The 15,123-nt window shown below is 49.0% G+C and overlaps 1 protein-coding gene across 2 annotated transcripts in view; it reads left to right on the forward strand.

Annotated features, from left to right (window-relative positions):
* The window catches only part of Vsig10 (V-set and immunoglobulin domain containing 10), a 31,990-nt gene extending 19,423 nt beyond the window's left edge, over window positions 1-12,567 (forward strand). The window contains exons 5-9 of one of the 2 annotated variants that reach the window (XM_028765527.1): window positions 1,996-2,289; window positions 5,436-5,546; window positions 6,264-6,279; window positions 8,509-8,741; window positions 10,274-12,567. In XM_028765527.1, coding sequence (XP_028621360.1) covers window positions 1,996-2,289; window positions 5,436-5,546; window positions 6,264-6,279; window positions 8,509-8,741; window positions 10,274-10,329 — 710 coding nt within the window. In that variant the 3' untranslated portion in view covers window positions 10,330-12,567. The remainder of the gene's footprint in view (window positions 1-1,995; window positions 2,290-5,435; window positions 5,547-6,263; window positions 6,280-8,508; window positions 8,742-10,273) is intronic. The other variant, XM_028765528.1, reaches the window with a different exon arrangement.
* The last annotated feature ends 2,556 nt before the right edge of the window (window positions 12,568-15,123 follow it).

Raw genomic sequence — 15,123 nt, forward strand, 5'->3', positions numbered from 1 at the left:
GGAGCCACTGAGCTTACTGGGCCTTCTTGTAGAAAGATGAGGGGGCACTCACGGGAGCACAGCATGGTGACCCAGGGAGCACAGCATGGTGACTCAACTACATACAGAGACTGAGTGAGGCTGTAACTACCTGAGCATTTGATCTTCCCTCCTCCCTCCTGCTAGGAGTGTAGAGAGGAAATAGCCGTGTGGCAGGAGGCCACAGCACTGCATGGTAAATCATCCAGGGCAGCTCTGTGGTAGACGGAATAGTGTTCCACTGTAGGAGGCTGGGTCCTGGTCCCTAGAGCCTTTATAAGTCATTCTGGATTATTGGGTGGTCCCAGTGTTACCCTGTGCATCCTTATAAGAGGGGGATGGGAAGTCAGAATCATGGAGTAATAGGATCACAGAAAGAAGATATTAAAGAGATGTGAGGAGAGGCATGGAGCCAATACCCGTAATCCAGCCACTTGTGAGGCAGAGCCAGGAAGTTAGTATCTGTGAGTTCCAGGCTAGCCTGCTCTCCATGGTAAGTTTCAGACTAGCCTGGGCTACCTAGTGAGAACCTGTCCTAAACAAAACAAAACCTAAAACCAAGAAAGAGAAAAAGAGGGGGTGGCGAGATGGCTCAGGGATGAAGGGAGCTAGCTTTTCAAGCTCATGAAGGACTGAAACCCATTGTAAGGTTCCAGTTTCCAGGCGGTTTGCAAAGCTAGTTCCAGAGGGCTCTCACACCTCTGACCTTTGAGAGCACGCATACACGGTCACACATCCACCCCAACCCCCGTGTGTGTCACATACATGTAATTAAAAATAAAAATACATACTCAAAAAGAAGGAAATCTGAAGCCAGGTGGTGGTGGCGCACGGCTTTAATCCCAGCACTTGGGAGGCAGAGGCAGGATTTCTGAGTTCGAGGCCAACCTGGTCTACAGAGTGAGTTCCAGGACCGCCAGGGCTAAACAGAAAAAACCTTTTTTCAAAAAACCAAAAAAAAAAAAAAAAAAAAAAAGGAACTCTGAGCATGGAAGCTCAGAGGCTCAGGAGTTCAAGGCCAGCCTCGGCCATATAGCAAGTTCAAAGGACAGCCTGAGCTATATGACGCCTGCCTCAAAAAAAAAAAAAAAAGAAAAAAAGAAAAAGAAAAACAGAAGGAACCACCTGTGAGGCATAGTCTCCCGGGAGCATGCAAAAGGAGCCAGTTTTGTTAGCAACCTGACTTTCACCCCCGTAAGAGCATAGAACTTATGTCATGGGACTGTCATGTTCACGGTCCTAGACCATACCTTTAATCCATTGGTCCTTGTTGGCCTGTGTATCCTTGTTTAACATGGTCAGAGTACTTATCTTACTTTATGTCTGTGTCTCTGTGTGTGTGTCCACATGTCACAGTGCAAGCATAGAGGTCAGAGGATAACTTTTCTGGTATAACTTCTCTCCTGTCATGTGTGTCTCAGGAATCCAGCTCAGAACCTCGGGCTTGGCCACAAGCCTCTACACTCACTGAGCCCTCTCACTGGGCCGTGTACTTTTACATAGATGTGTAACATGCTAGGTGACAGGGCCTGGTGCTTGGGTCTCAGGGTCCATGGTCGTCAACCTATTGGGTTCCACCCAGAAGTGTAATGGTGTTCCATGGAAAGCCTCCTGTCCCGGGTGTCTTCTTAGTCCTAGGAAAAGTGGGACAGGAGGTTACCCTGTACCCTAGCTGAGACACTCACTTGGCTTTCTTTGTGCCTCAGTTTCCTTCTCTACAAAATGGGAATAAAGTCAAGGTACTTTTGAGAGTGAGTAGGGCTCCTTTGCATATAGTTCCTTGTATGTAGTAAGTACCTGATAGACATTAAGTTTTATTCTGGAGGACCAGCATCTGCGGGAATCGCGAGCATTGGGTTTTTTTTTGTTTGTTTGCTTGTTTGTTTGTTTGTTTGTTTGTTTTTGCTGGGAAAGGATAGGCCATGGCTCCACGCTTCCTAAAACATTTGTCTCTGTTAACCCTCTTTTGGCCACCAGCGAGCCCCTTACTGACCTCCCAGCCCATGAAAACTTGCTTCGTGGGGGGCAGTGTGACATTCACCTGCCAAGTGACAGGAGCCAACCCACCTGCAAGGATCCGGTGGCTGAGGAACCTCACGCAGCCAGAGGCAGCCATCCAGCCGAGCAGCCGCCACGTCATCACCCAGCAGGGCCAGAGCTCCTCTCTCACCATCCACAACTGTTCCCAGGACCTGGATGGAGGCTTTTACTTCTGCCGGGCTGACAACCTCATTGGGGTGAGGGCGGTGGACATCTGGCTGAGTGTGAAAGGTGGGTGCTCAGGGGGGTCCTCCAAAGGTTAAGAGCCTTAGAGCATCTGGTACCATTGAGGGGGTGGCTTGGGAGCCTCCCTTTATGGGCCATGATCAACTGAAGATGGTGTGTCCTTGCCTGTGGTTTGACAGGGTGCCTGAGAAAATTGGCGTCTAATTCTGGGAGCGCCAATATATGCATAGAACACACACACACAAAAATCACACCTTTTACTCATCAAAGAATATGGACTAGAGCCGGGCGGTGGTGGTGCACGCCTTTAATCCCAGCACTTGGGAGGCAGAGACAGGCGGATTTCTGAGTTCGAGGCCAGCCTGGTCTACAGAGTGAGTTCCAGGACAGCCAGGGCTACACAGAGAAACCCTGTATTGAAAAACCAAAAAAAAAAAAAAAGAATGTACTAGAACATGCTTACTTACATGTGTGCATGTATGTGCATACACATGTACAGTAAAAGCAGTGAATTGTAACAGGAAAGTGAGCACGTAGGTCTCTGCTGTCCCACTTACAACAAATAAGGGGACCCTATGGGGACCAGGGAAAATTCTAGAAATGTTTATGTCGTAACAGTTTTTAAGACATAAAAACCTTGGATTCCATCTCTCTCACCTCATAAACTGGGCATGGCGGTGCACCCGCCTGCAGTCTTAGCGCTCAGGAGGTGGAGGTCAGCTCTTGCTGAGTTTGTAAAGATGGCAGACGCCTGTAATTCCAAGCTCCAAGGGATGCCAACTATAAACTCAGTATCAGTCAGTCAACTCTCAGTGACGTCAAAGACGCTCTGTGCCCTGCAGTGTGAAATACCCCAAATTAAATTCTCTTTACTTGTCTGTTAAGGCTGTCTCAGCTAAATAAGAGAGTTGGAGGCCAGTCTAGGCTCCAGACCATGTCTGCAAACAAGAAAGGAGGAATGAGGAACTGGAGGGAAGGAAGGAGAGAGGGAGGGAGGGTTCCGTTAAACCAGAGCTGCCGCTTAAATGTTTGTCATTTTTCCAGGGCCCCGGGTGTGAAGATGCATAAAACAGGTGCACAGATCAAACCTTTACTGATAATAAATCATAAAGCAATTTTTTTTCTTTAGGAAAACATTTTCGGGATATACATGCACTTTGATCGTTCTTTAGATATGAAAGCAAATCAGTCTACTAGTGAGATAGACACACAGTGCTTACTTTTACACGGAGAATTAAATTGCGGGCTGGCGAGATGGCTCTGTGAATAGTTGCCAGGTCTGACCGCCTGAGTTGGATCTCTGGGGGCCCACGTAGTGGAAGGAAAGATCTGACTGCCTCACGGTGACCTCTGACCTCCATGCACGTGCTGTGACACGCGTGCACTAACGTATGAGCACACGCACAACCACAATGAAGAGAATTAAATTGGGCGAGTATTTTCCATGGCAGGGAGGGCACAGAGCATCTTCAGTGTCGTGCGGCATTGACTGATAGCTTTGATTTTGTAGTCAGCGTTGATAGAGTACCTGGAATTACAGGTGTCTGCCACCATGCCTGGCTTTCTTACAGTTTCTTCAGATGGTTTTAACATTCTCCCATCACGGTTTAATTCAGACTTGATTTTTGTGGGTGGTATGCGGTTGGATCAAGTTTCTTTCCTTCCTTTGGCCCCTCCCACGTTGCTTAGGTTTGAGCCAGCTCCAGCTGTCCCCTGCTTCTTTAGTCCCCTCTTAAAACAACATCAAGTTCCTCTCCTGCCTGTTTTCCGTTTTGAGACAGGGTCTTGATGTGTAGCCCTGGCTAGGCTGGAACTTCCTCTGTAGACCAGGCTGGCCTTGAATTTGTGATCCTTCTACCTCAGGCCTGTGTCACCACTCAACATACCACACTTCTGTCCTGGGCAGGCAGTGGTGGCGCATACCTTTGCTCCTCTCCTTCCTGAGGCAGAAGTGGACAGATCTCTGTGAGTTCTGGCTAGCCTTGTCTGTAGAACTAGTTTCAGGACAGCCAGAGCTACACAGAGAAACCTGTCTTGGGGAAAAACAGATATAAATAAACAAACAGACGAATAAATAAATAACTCTGTCCTGCGCTAGTCTGTCTGCATACCGGGTGCTGTCCATGGGGAATCTGTAGGGTTCTGGCCTGACCAGAGTAGCCAAAGAGTTGTGGTTCTCAGAGGGAACCCAGAGCAAAGTGGGCTGCTGGGTCTCTTCCAAGGCCACCGCTGTCCCAGAGTCTGGCAGGCAGCAAGATGCAGTGGGCAGCTAGGGGCCAAGTCAGGGCCACCCAGCAGGAAGTGGCAGCAGATGGGATTGTGCACCTGGATGGTTTGGCCGGGTTCCATAGAGTGATACAGCACAACAGGACAGGCACTCTGAGCTGGTTTATACCTTTGTAGGTAGGATCTTTTTTTTTTTTTCTTTTAAATCTTTTTTTTTTAATTTTTATTTATTTATTATATGTAAGTACACTGTAGCTGTCTTCAGACACCCCACAAGAGGGCATCAGATATCATTGCAGATGGTTGTTAGCCACCATGTGGTTGCTGGGATTTGAACTCGTGACCTCTGGAAGTGCAGTCAGTGCTCTTAACCACTGAGCCATCTCACCAGCCCTGTAGGTAGGATCTTATAAACATTTTGGGGTAGGTTAGGGTCTAAAGGCGGGTGCTTTCTATTGGCTCAGTCTGAGATGTTAGGGATGCCTCATTTGCATGTGAGAGGACTTCCGATGTGGTCCCTACCTGACTGATTGTCACAGTCTTCTCAGTGGGCTGTCGTGATCACGTGTTCCAGGACAGGAACCTGGTCGAGAGTAGATTTAAATGTCTCAAATTATTAGAATTTGCCGGGTTTCCTGAATCAGCTCGACCTTATCAGGTTGTCTGTCTGGTGGCATGGTCCCTTGCCCCAAAGTCCTGGTCCATTGGTCACCATGTTCACTGTGAGATACAAAGCTGGGGCTTTGGATAAGTCCTAGGGTCTAGTCCACACGGAGTTACCCAGCTCTGCATTATCCTTTGATGTTACATGCTTCGCCTGACTCCGTCAGTTCTATCTGCCTGAGGTTGATTTTGGAGAGGGTGTGTGGACACAAAACCAAGATGAGACGGAAGGTAGGTTTGGGCTAAAGAGAGGAGGTTTCAGGCGACCAAGCGAAAGGGCTCATGGCGTGATCTCTTCACAGAACCTATGAACATCGGGGGCATCGTGGGCACGGTGGTGAGCCTCCTTCTGCTGGGACTGGCCATCGTTTCAGGCCTCATGCTGTATTACAGCCCTGCTTTCTGCTGGAAAGGTAAGATCCCATTGAGTTTCCAGCCTTCCCCCCCCAACCCCCGGGGCTTTAAAAAAAAAAGCTGTGGGCGGGGCTGGAGAGATAGCAAAGCAGTTAAGAGCATTGGCTGCTCTCCCAGAGAATCAGGGTTTGATTCCCAGCATCCATATGGTAGCTCACAACTGTCAGTAACTTCAGATCCAGCTTCCACCTAGTGGCCCGTCCTATAAAGCCTCATTGCAACCCTATATACACAGGATAAAGAGGCACTTAAGTATGTCATCACGAACTTAGAATGTTTCTTAGATGTTCATGCTTTGCCAGTGTTAGTTTCTTTTTAAGATACTTAGTTACACCTTTATTATTTGCTCTGTACATGTATGTGTTGTGTGCACAGGAATGTGTGGTTGTGTGTGCCCATGTGTGTCCATGCAGAGGCCGGAGCACGATGTTGGGTTTTTTTCCTCTTTTACTCTGCTTTACTAGCTTGGGACAGGGTCTGTGTGTACTGGGTGCTCACCTCTTTGGCTAGGCTGACTGGCCAGCAATATCCTGGACTTCACGGGTCACACACCCCTAATGATGCGGTCCCAGGAACATACAGCTATGTCTGGCTTCTTAGGCATTTGACTTTGATCTTAGGGCCTCAGGCTCTTGAGTTATCTCCTCAGTCATTGGTGATTGAGAATGAACCAATGTGTCCAGAGCTTACCTCTCTCTTCTTTTTCTCTCTTTCAGCAGGAAGCACATTCAGGTGAGTGACTTGGGGATTCTAATCCAAAGTCTTTTCCCATAATTCCTTGTCATTGTTGTTCTTATTCCTTTATAAGAACAATAACAATGATGGGATCTACTGTGTGCCTGACCCTGAGCCGGGAGCTTACTGAGGCATTGTGGGAAAACCTCCATCTTGGTGATGTAGTGGGGTGGGGGTGGTGTGTCTGTTTCACAGAGGAGGTGGAGACCCAATGGAGTGAGTGATTTCTGCAGGTGAATTAAGGAGGAAGATGGTAGGGTCTGTCCTCTGACCCAGGTCTGATGGATTCCAGAGTCCTGTGCCCCTTTACAGTGGAAAGCTTCAGGAAGAGCATGCTGAAACATAGGAACTCTGTATCCACTCCAGCCAGGTTACTCAAGTGTTGGCTTCTAGTTCGTTTACTAAAAGTTAAAAGGAAGTCCCAGCCCCTCAAATGCTTTGGAAGACAAGTCTAAGCATGTCCCGAAGTCCCCGCCCCCACGGGAAAATTCAGCCAAGGAAAAGTAAACACGTGGAATTTGTATATTTTATTTCCCTAAGGTGATCCTGGGCAGTAGAGAGAATTCTTCTTTATGATCCGTGAACAATTAGTTCCTTATTCTCTCATTTTTTCCACAACGGGATCTTACTGGTCTAGAACCTTCTTTCGTGGGAAGCCATTCCCTTTGCTGCTCTTGTTAAGGGCCATTGTCCAGGCAGATTTGTCACTCCCAGGCTGATTATTCACAGGAGACACCGTGAGGCCTTCTGGGAAGTGGCTGTGGAACCATGGACCTAGGCCCCAGTTGCCGATCTTTTGTACAGGGTCTCCTTTGGTTTCTGACCCAGGGACAAGGGACTGAGGTGAATATTTTGTATATCAAAGCAAGACCTGGCCTCCAGGTTCTCCCAGCATCCCTCAGTCCCTACCTGGCATACCCTGCCCCAAACCTTGAACTTTCCAGCCCAGGACTGCCTTCCCCAGAGGCTCCTGTCTATAATAATCTAGATATTTTGGTTCTCTCTCTCTCTCTCTCTCTCTCCTCCTTCTCTCCTTTCTCTGTATGCCCTCCCTTTCTCTCCACCCTTCGCCAACCCCCACCACCCCTGTCCTCAATCCTTGGGGCCGGTGAACTCCCACCCACTGGGGAGCGGCTTCCCAAATAAAGCTGCCTTTAATTTAGTCTAATGTGGCTTGAATTGGCTCATTTCACGGGCAGTGGGTACCAATCAGGGATTCCCAGTCCTCTGAGCCTGCATCCCTCCATCCCTTTCACGAAGAGGTGTGAGGAGGTGTGAACGTGGTGCCCCTGGGCCCGTGCTCAGCTGGAAACACATCATTCCCTCCTTGAGCCTGTGGCTGGGCAAGGCAGGCTGCAGCTGTGTAAAGTAAGAGCAGTTCTAAGCCAGGATGCTGGACACAGGGCCCACCTGCAGTTAGAGAGAGAGATGACCTTACCTGGGGAGAGATCTGTAGGAGTGAGACAGAAATAAGGCCATTTGAGGAAAAAACTTGGTTTTTATTTTATTGTTTTATTTTTCTGGCTTGTTTATTTGTTTGTTTGAGACTAGTTCTTAGGTATTCTGGGTTGGCCTCAAACTCAACTGTGATGGACAAAGATGACTTAACTTCTGATCTTCCTGCATCTGCCTCCCAAGTGCTAGAATTGCAGGCGCTCTCTACCATGCATACATACTTACTAGGCAAACACCCCAGCCACTGAGCTACACTTCCAGCCCAGAATGCAGCATTTATATACATTCTACATTGAGAAATACTCTGCTAAGCCGGGCAGTGGTGGCGCACGCCTTTAATCCCAGCACTTGGGAGGCAGAGGCAGGTGGATTTCTGAGTTTGAGGCCAGCCTGGTCTACAGAGTGAGTTCCAGGATAGCCAGGGCAGAGAGAAACCCTGTCTAGAAAGACCAAAAAAAAAAAAAAAAAAGAGAGAGAGAGGGAGAGGGAGAGAGAGAGAGAAATACTGTGCTAGACACCTGGGACAACACCGTAGGGACAGCATATAAACAGATACCCACAAAAGACATGGCCACCATCTCTCACAATCGGTGCCTAAGTCTTATCCTGAAGTTACAGTCTCACCGTCACAACTAAGCTGTACCGGATGCGGGAAGAATTTCCCATAATCATAAGAGGATTACAAGGAGACCCGTGTGGTCTCTTCAGTGGGGCTTGAGTTGAGATAGACAAGATACCTTCCTGATTCTTTTTTTCTCTTTTGGAAATTAGGGGACAGGACATGGGTGACGTCATGGTTTTGGTGGATTCGGAAGAGGAGGAGGAAGAAGAGGAGGAGGAGGAGGAGGAGAACAAGGAAGATGGGGCTGAAGAGATGGAGCAGGAGACAGATGAGGCAGAGGAGTTGCCGAAAGAGATAAGCAAGCATGGACGCGTTCACAGGGTGACTGCTCTGGTCAACGGGAATTTAGACCGCATGGGGAACGGACTCCAGGAGTTTCAGGGTAAGCTTGTCTCCCCTCCAGACTCTCAAATCGGTGTAGTCAGCTTTCCTAGAGGGTGTCTCTAATAAATAGGAGCTGTTTCTTAAAACCTAGGCAAGTCAGCTGACTCAAGTTTAGTCTAGAACCCAAGACTCCATGCTAGGTCGAGTGCTGTTCCCCCCAAAAAAACCAAAATGTAAAACATTTAAATGTCAGTCTATGCCACAAGTCTGATGGATGCGTCAGGATACTTGAACTTTGTTTCATGCACAAGATTATTTAAAATAGTGTATAACATGGGGCTGGCAAGATGGCTAAATGGGTAAAGGGTCTTGCTGCCAAGCCTGATGACCAGAGCTCAGTCCCTGATGGAAAGAGTGAATTTGCTCCTCGAAGTTGTTCTCTGACCTCCACCTCCACCCACTACATAAATAATAAAATGAGATATTTTATACAGTTACCTACACCTGAGACTTACTTAAGGAAACTCTGAAATAAACAGAGTTGATGTTTATTTAGATTTGTGCCCCACCCGATTGATCTGCATTCTGTAAATGCAAATTACCCACAAGCTAAAGTCCACATCACCTCTGGTCCCAAGCATTTGGGTAAGATAATCGACACGAGTTAACTACCAGCACAGAGAAGAAATCATCCAACGAAGTCCATGGGAGAAGATGCAGTAAGGGGATTGTTGAATTAGGAAAAAAAGCCCTGTATTGTCTGTGAATGCCCGGGCAGCCTCCTAAGGCCAGGGGCCTTAAGTGTATGGGGGAAGCTTTAATGTGTATACACATTAAGTGTATGGGGGAAGCTTTAATGTGTATACACATTAAGTGTATGGGGGAAGCTTAAATGGAAATAACATGTATCCAGCGCAAAGAGAAAGCCCTAAGAGAAGTGTGCTAAAGGAGGGATTTGATTATCTGGTAGTTGGTAGATTTAAAAATCCTGAGACCGGGTGGTGGTGGGACACGCCGTTAGTTCCAGCACTTAGGAGGCAGAGGCAGGCAGATGGACCTCTGAGATGAAGGAGCGAGTTCCAGGACAGACAGGGTTATACCTTGTCTCAAACAAACAACAACAAAAGAATAGGAGCTGGAAGGAAGATGGGAGCTGGAAAGGGGTGCTTTGGTCTGGACCAGCTTTGGCTTGGAGCCAGGTCTGTGAGAACGGTTGAGTTTGAATGAGTAGAGAGAAGAGAGGGCATTTCAGGTCTTGAGTCAGGAGTGTGATGTAGGACAAGCATCAGGCATTCTAGATCCTGAGTTCAGAATCGGGTATAGTAGCAGAAGCCAGCACTTGGGAAGTAGAAGCGGGAGGATCAGCAGTTGAGTTATCCTTGGTTACATAGTAAGGATATGGGGCCAGCCTGGGCTACATTGAGACCCTGTCTAAAAAACAAAAAGGAGATTGCTGTACCCCCTGCCCTACTTCCTCCCTGAAATCCAGTTCTTGCGGCTCACAAGTCACCAAGATGACAGGAGTCAGAAGGTAGACACTTCCCCTGCTGCTCTGAAGTCAGTCAATTCCATCTCTTTCACCTCCAATAGATGACAGTGATGGACAGCAAAGCGACATGGTTCAAGAGGAAGACAAGCCAGTTTGAGGAAGAGGATGATCCACTGTCAGCGCTGTCTGGCAAGCTCAGTCGGTTTTGGCCGCCCTCTCACCGTGCTGCCCCGGGAAGCTTGTGTTAGGGACCGCTGGGGTCTCCGCAGCACGGACACTGCTTCTCTCCTTCCAACGTCTCCCACTGATCTCATTTGGTGTGAGTCACCTCAGCGGTGTGAAGTGCACTGGGAAGGAGCAGCCAGTGTGGGACAAAACTGCAGTGGTGTCTGAGGGGCCACTTGGCTGTGACACTTGGCTCTACCCAGGTGATTTACTGTGACAGACACTGATTGAGGGTGGGGGGGGGCACTCGGTACACGTGCACTGTGCCACTAGTCAAGGTTTATAGCCAGTTTCCCCAACATGTATATGGAGGTGAGTCTTTTTAATCACTGTTGAGGTGAGGAACCAGGCAGCAGGGATGTGTAGTTGGATTGGGCCTGGGAGTCAGACTGAGGCTTGAATTCTTACTTCTTGTTTTGCAGCTGTTTTTCCATCTAGAATATTACCCGTGAGGTAGTACCAACTTTCCAAGCTCCCAAGAGATGGAGGAGGTAGTTCAGGGTGTAAGAGTGCCATGGGAGGGGTTCCACTGAGCTATTGCAGGAGCCTTCTTTGTAGACTCTCAGCTTCCCCCACCCCAACTGTGCTTTTTCCCCTAGAGAGGGATGCACCTTTCCTTCTAGCCTTCACAGTGTACAGACATCTGCTTACGGTTAAAAAAGCCTCCTAAGGGATGGACCTAAGACTCCTTTTCCTCATGTCTCCTGTGCTGAGCAAGAGGAACAGTTCCTCACAGAGCATCACCTGATATGAACTGAATGGACAGTCCACTTGGCCTCAGTGTCTGTCTTGGGAATGGGAGCGTGTGTTAACAGCCTACTTACTTAGGACAGTAAGTTTCAAAAGAAAATAGTGGGTGATGACTTTAGCTTGGGACAGCTAGGTTCTGGGGATTTTTATTTTATTTTTAAAAAGTTTTCATCTAAACATTCTGGAGTCAGGGATCTTCTAAGGGTGCAATAGGTCTGTGCTAACCGTGAAAATCTGACTTGAAGTTTGCACTCCGTACTTGTGCACATCCTGCTCAAACAGGACAAAGATCTAAGGCTTTAAGGACTTCCTAACACTGGGGCCCCAAGATTCCTGAGGAGCTGGTTAAAGGAAGTACCTGCAAGGTGTAGGAGGGGCCATCCTCTTTGATGCAGGGACTGAAGTGAAGAAACCATTCCTGGCATGGCCCATCCTGAGCTCAGGGCACTGAGCAGTCCACCTAGCTGTGAATTGGAGCCCTTGGGAATAGCTGTGAAGTGCAGATCTCTTACTTCTCTGTTGCCTCAGGCACTGGATTACTCCAGTCTCTGTCATTTTACTCAGGTTGCCTTCAGTCCTGCGAGCTGGCCTTTCCTTTTAGGCCTGAGTTCCCGACTTTGTCTGCGACTCAGAGGCAACTTTAAAAGAGAAGTTTGGCCGGAAAGTTGCTAGCCGGGGACCATAGTGAATGTTTCATGAGATCACTCGGTGCTTCCCACAGCTTCCTCTTGTGTGCACACCTGGCAATAGGAAATATTTGAGGGTTTTCCCACTAGCAAATGGGAACTTTCGAGGGCTTGGTGCCAAATGCTGTTCTCAAGCCCTGACCAGTTATCATTGTCAATTTTATCAGCCTGTGTGCACATTTATAAAATGGCAGTTAAGAGCCCAGGCACTGTTTTAAGGCTTTGTGAAAAACTGGAGCCCGTATCTCCTCTTTCCCTTAATGCAATCCATACCCAGATCTCAAGGTGTATGTGTTAAAGGCCCAAGTGCAATTTTCGCATTAGTCTTTAAAAAAAATAATTCTTATCTGCACGTCTTAGTTAACTGATGAGATCCACTTGTTAGAACTTGGAAGAAAACCACTTCACGGTTGTTTTAATCACACTGATTTCCCTCAAACCCCAGCAGTCATGGGAGACAGGCTCTGCATTCCTGTGGCTTTGGCATTCACTCCATTTCTCACAGTTGTAGAAGGAAGCGTACAGGAAGCATCACTTTCACTGGGTACAGCTTTGTATAGTAAGTGCCAATCAAATTTCTCACCACAGGACTGGGCTACCAGCTGCTGCAAAGAAAAACTTGCAGATGGTTCAACGTGGTTGACCTTACCATTTCATAGGGGAAATTTGGGAGAAATTAGTTCTAAGGTTATAAATTTTTGAGACTTTGGAATAAAGCCACTTTCTAAAACATATCTCAACGATCTTGATTTATGCCTTACTAGTGGATGTAAAAGAATGCGGGGTTCAGACTTGTGCCTGTAATTCCTGCACTTGGGAAGCTGAGGCAGGATGGCTGTGGGCCTGAGTCCAGCCTAGGCTACAGAATGAGACCTTGTCTAAAAAAAAGAAAAACAAACAAAACAAAAGCAAACCAACCAGCATCAGTTAGCAAGGTGACTCAACCTGTACAGGCATTTGCTTCCAAGCCTAAACTCAATCTCTGGGACCAACATGGTAGGTGAGGAATTATTCCCAAGTGTTGTCCCCAGCATCCACCACGCATACCATGGGATCCCTCAACTAGCTGCATATACGCACAAGATAGATAAATGGACATTTTAAAAAAACTTTGTAAAAAGAGCTGAAAAGGTGGTTTTATTTTGTCTCTGTTGCCACTTGTACTTTCCATGACTTGTGCTCACTGGATGCGTAAGTACAGGAAAGGGTGTAGCTGACCGATAGAGTGTTTATTAACTACGAATGGGTTCAGTCTCCAGCACCTCGACATAGAAACAAGACAAACCATTAAAAATGAGACCCTGAAGGCAGCAGGAAACGGACATTTGGGAGATGAAGTACAGAAAAGAGAGATGGCTCTGTAACAGAGCACTGGCTGCTCTTCCAGAGGACCTGGGCTCAATGTCCACTGCCCACAGGACAGCTCACATCATTTGTCGATCAGTTCCAGGGAATCCAATGTCCTCTTCTGGTCTCTTTGGAGACCCAGCAAATATGTGCTGATATATGTTGCAGGCAAAACCAGCCAAACACACACACACACACACACCCCTAGTGGTGACACACTAGGGACCGTATCATTGGCCTCCACAATGACATAGTCACAAAGAACACTGAAGAGAAAATGGTAGAGGTTGGGGAAGCAAAGCAGGTTAAAAAGAACTGGAAAGAGTAGTGGAAAGTAAGTCTGGAGAATAAAATGGGGATCTAAGATCGGGAAGGACATCACAAAGATAACGGGAACCCCGGGGCTGATGGTGGGGAACACGTTTTTTAAAAAAATACCTTTAGATATCGAATGTGAAAGGGGGCCTGTTAAGTAAAAATGGAGGATGAGAAAGGGGACAGGCAAGTAGAAAACATGAATAAGTGTGTGTGTGCACGCACACGCGTGTGTCCTCAAAGCAGACAACTGGTAAACCGCGGGAATAGTGTAGGAGACCTGAGAACTGGGTCATGGAAGAGTGTGCCTGGACTAAAAGCTAGGTGGAAGAGAGAAGCATACAAAACAAGACTGTAGAAGCAAGGTTTCGGGCTCAAAAAACACGGAAGACTAAACCCATCACTTTCCCTTCCCGGGCTCCACATTAGAAAGAAAGAGATCCATGACTCAAAAGGGAAGGAAATCGGGAGATTGAACTTTGAGGGGGAAAAAAAAAAACACAGGCTGGGAACAGGAAAAGGGACTGGAGCGACCTTCAGTGTGGGGGTGGGGCGGTGACAGGAGACTACCGGGGGATTACAGAGCCCACGAGAAACTGCAAAGCCAGGAACGACTACAGGAACTAAAGCAATTACTAAACCTCCCTTTTCTCCTACCCTGGCTCCACGTTAAATGCACCTGATGCAAACAGGACCAGGACCCGAGGTGCCAGCATCTGAGGACATGCAGGGGAAAATCTCGGCGCGGGGGGGGGGGGGGGGGTAGCCTTGACCGCATCTCCCCTGTCGTCCCTCCCCTTGGCTTTTCCAGGCCGGGCTCTCCAGCACCCCTCCCTCTCCGGGCTGTTGTCAAGGCCAGCATTCCAGCCCCCGCATGGTTCCCAGCTCCTTCAGCTAGACTGATAGTTAACACTCAGCAGCATGGCCCCAGCAGCTTCCCTGAGCCTCGAGATGCCCCTTAGGTCTCTCCATGCCATCCCCAACCCTTACCTCCCCATCTTTACTCGCTCGAATTCAAGGCTTCCACTTTAGATGCTCAGAGACCCGGCCTCGCGTCTGCTCAACCCAGTGTTTCCCCCCACCTCGTGTCCCCTCAGCCCCACTTCCCCGGCTCCGTGTCCCATCAGTCCAGCGTTCCCCGCCACCCCCCGTCTCGTGTTCTCGAAGCCTGGCGTTCCCCCGATCCCAAGTTCCTCCGACCCCACGTCCCTTCAGTCCAGTATTCCCCGGGCCCCGTGTTCCTCCGGCTCTGTGTCCCCTCAGCACCCCTTCCTCTCGACCCGGCGTTTTCCCCCCAGCCCCGTGTCCCCTCAGTCCCGGCGTTCCCCCGGCTTCACGTCCCCTCGGCTCGGCGTTTCCCCCGCCTCCCGTTCCCTCTGCCCGGCGTTCCTCCCGCCCCGTGTCCCTTCAGTCCCTACGTTCCCCCCGCTTCACGTCCCCTCGGCCCGGCGTTCCCCCTCGCCTCCCGTCCCCTCGGCCCGGCGTTCCCCCTCGCCTCCCGTTCCCTCGGCCCGGCGTTCCCCGAAGCCCGGCGTTGCCCCCGGTCCCCTGTAGCTCCGCGCTCCCCGGCGCGCTCCCCGCCCCGGCCCCGCCCCCGCCGGCCGCCATGTGACGGGAAGCAGCTGATG

Source organism: Grammomys surdaster, unplaced genomic scaffold (genome assembly GCF_004785775.1).
Source record: "Grammomys surdaster isolate TR1022 unplaced genomic scaffold, NIH_TR_1.0 164, whole genome shotgun sequence".
Taxonomy (NCBI): domain Eukaryota; kingdom Metazoa; phylum Chordata; class Mammalia; order Rodentia; family Muridae; genus Grammomys; species Grammomys surdaster.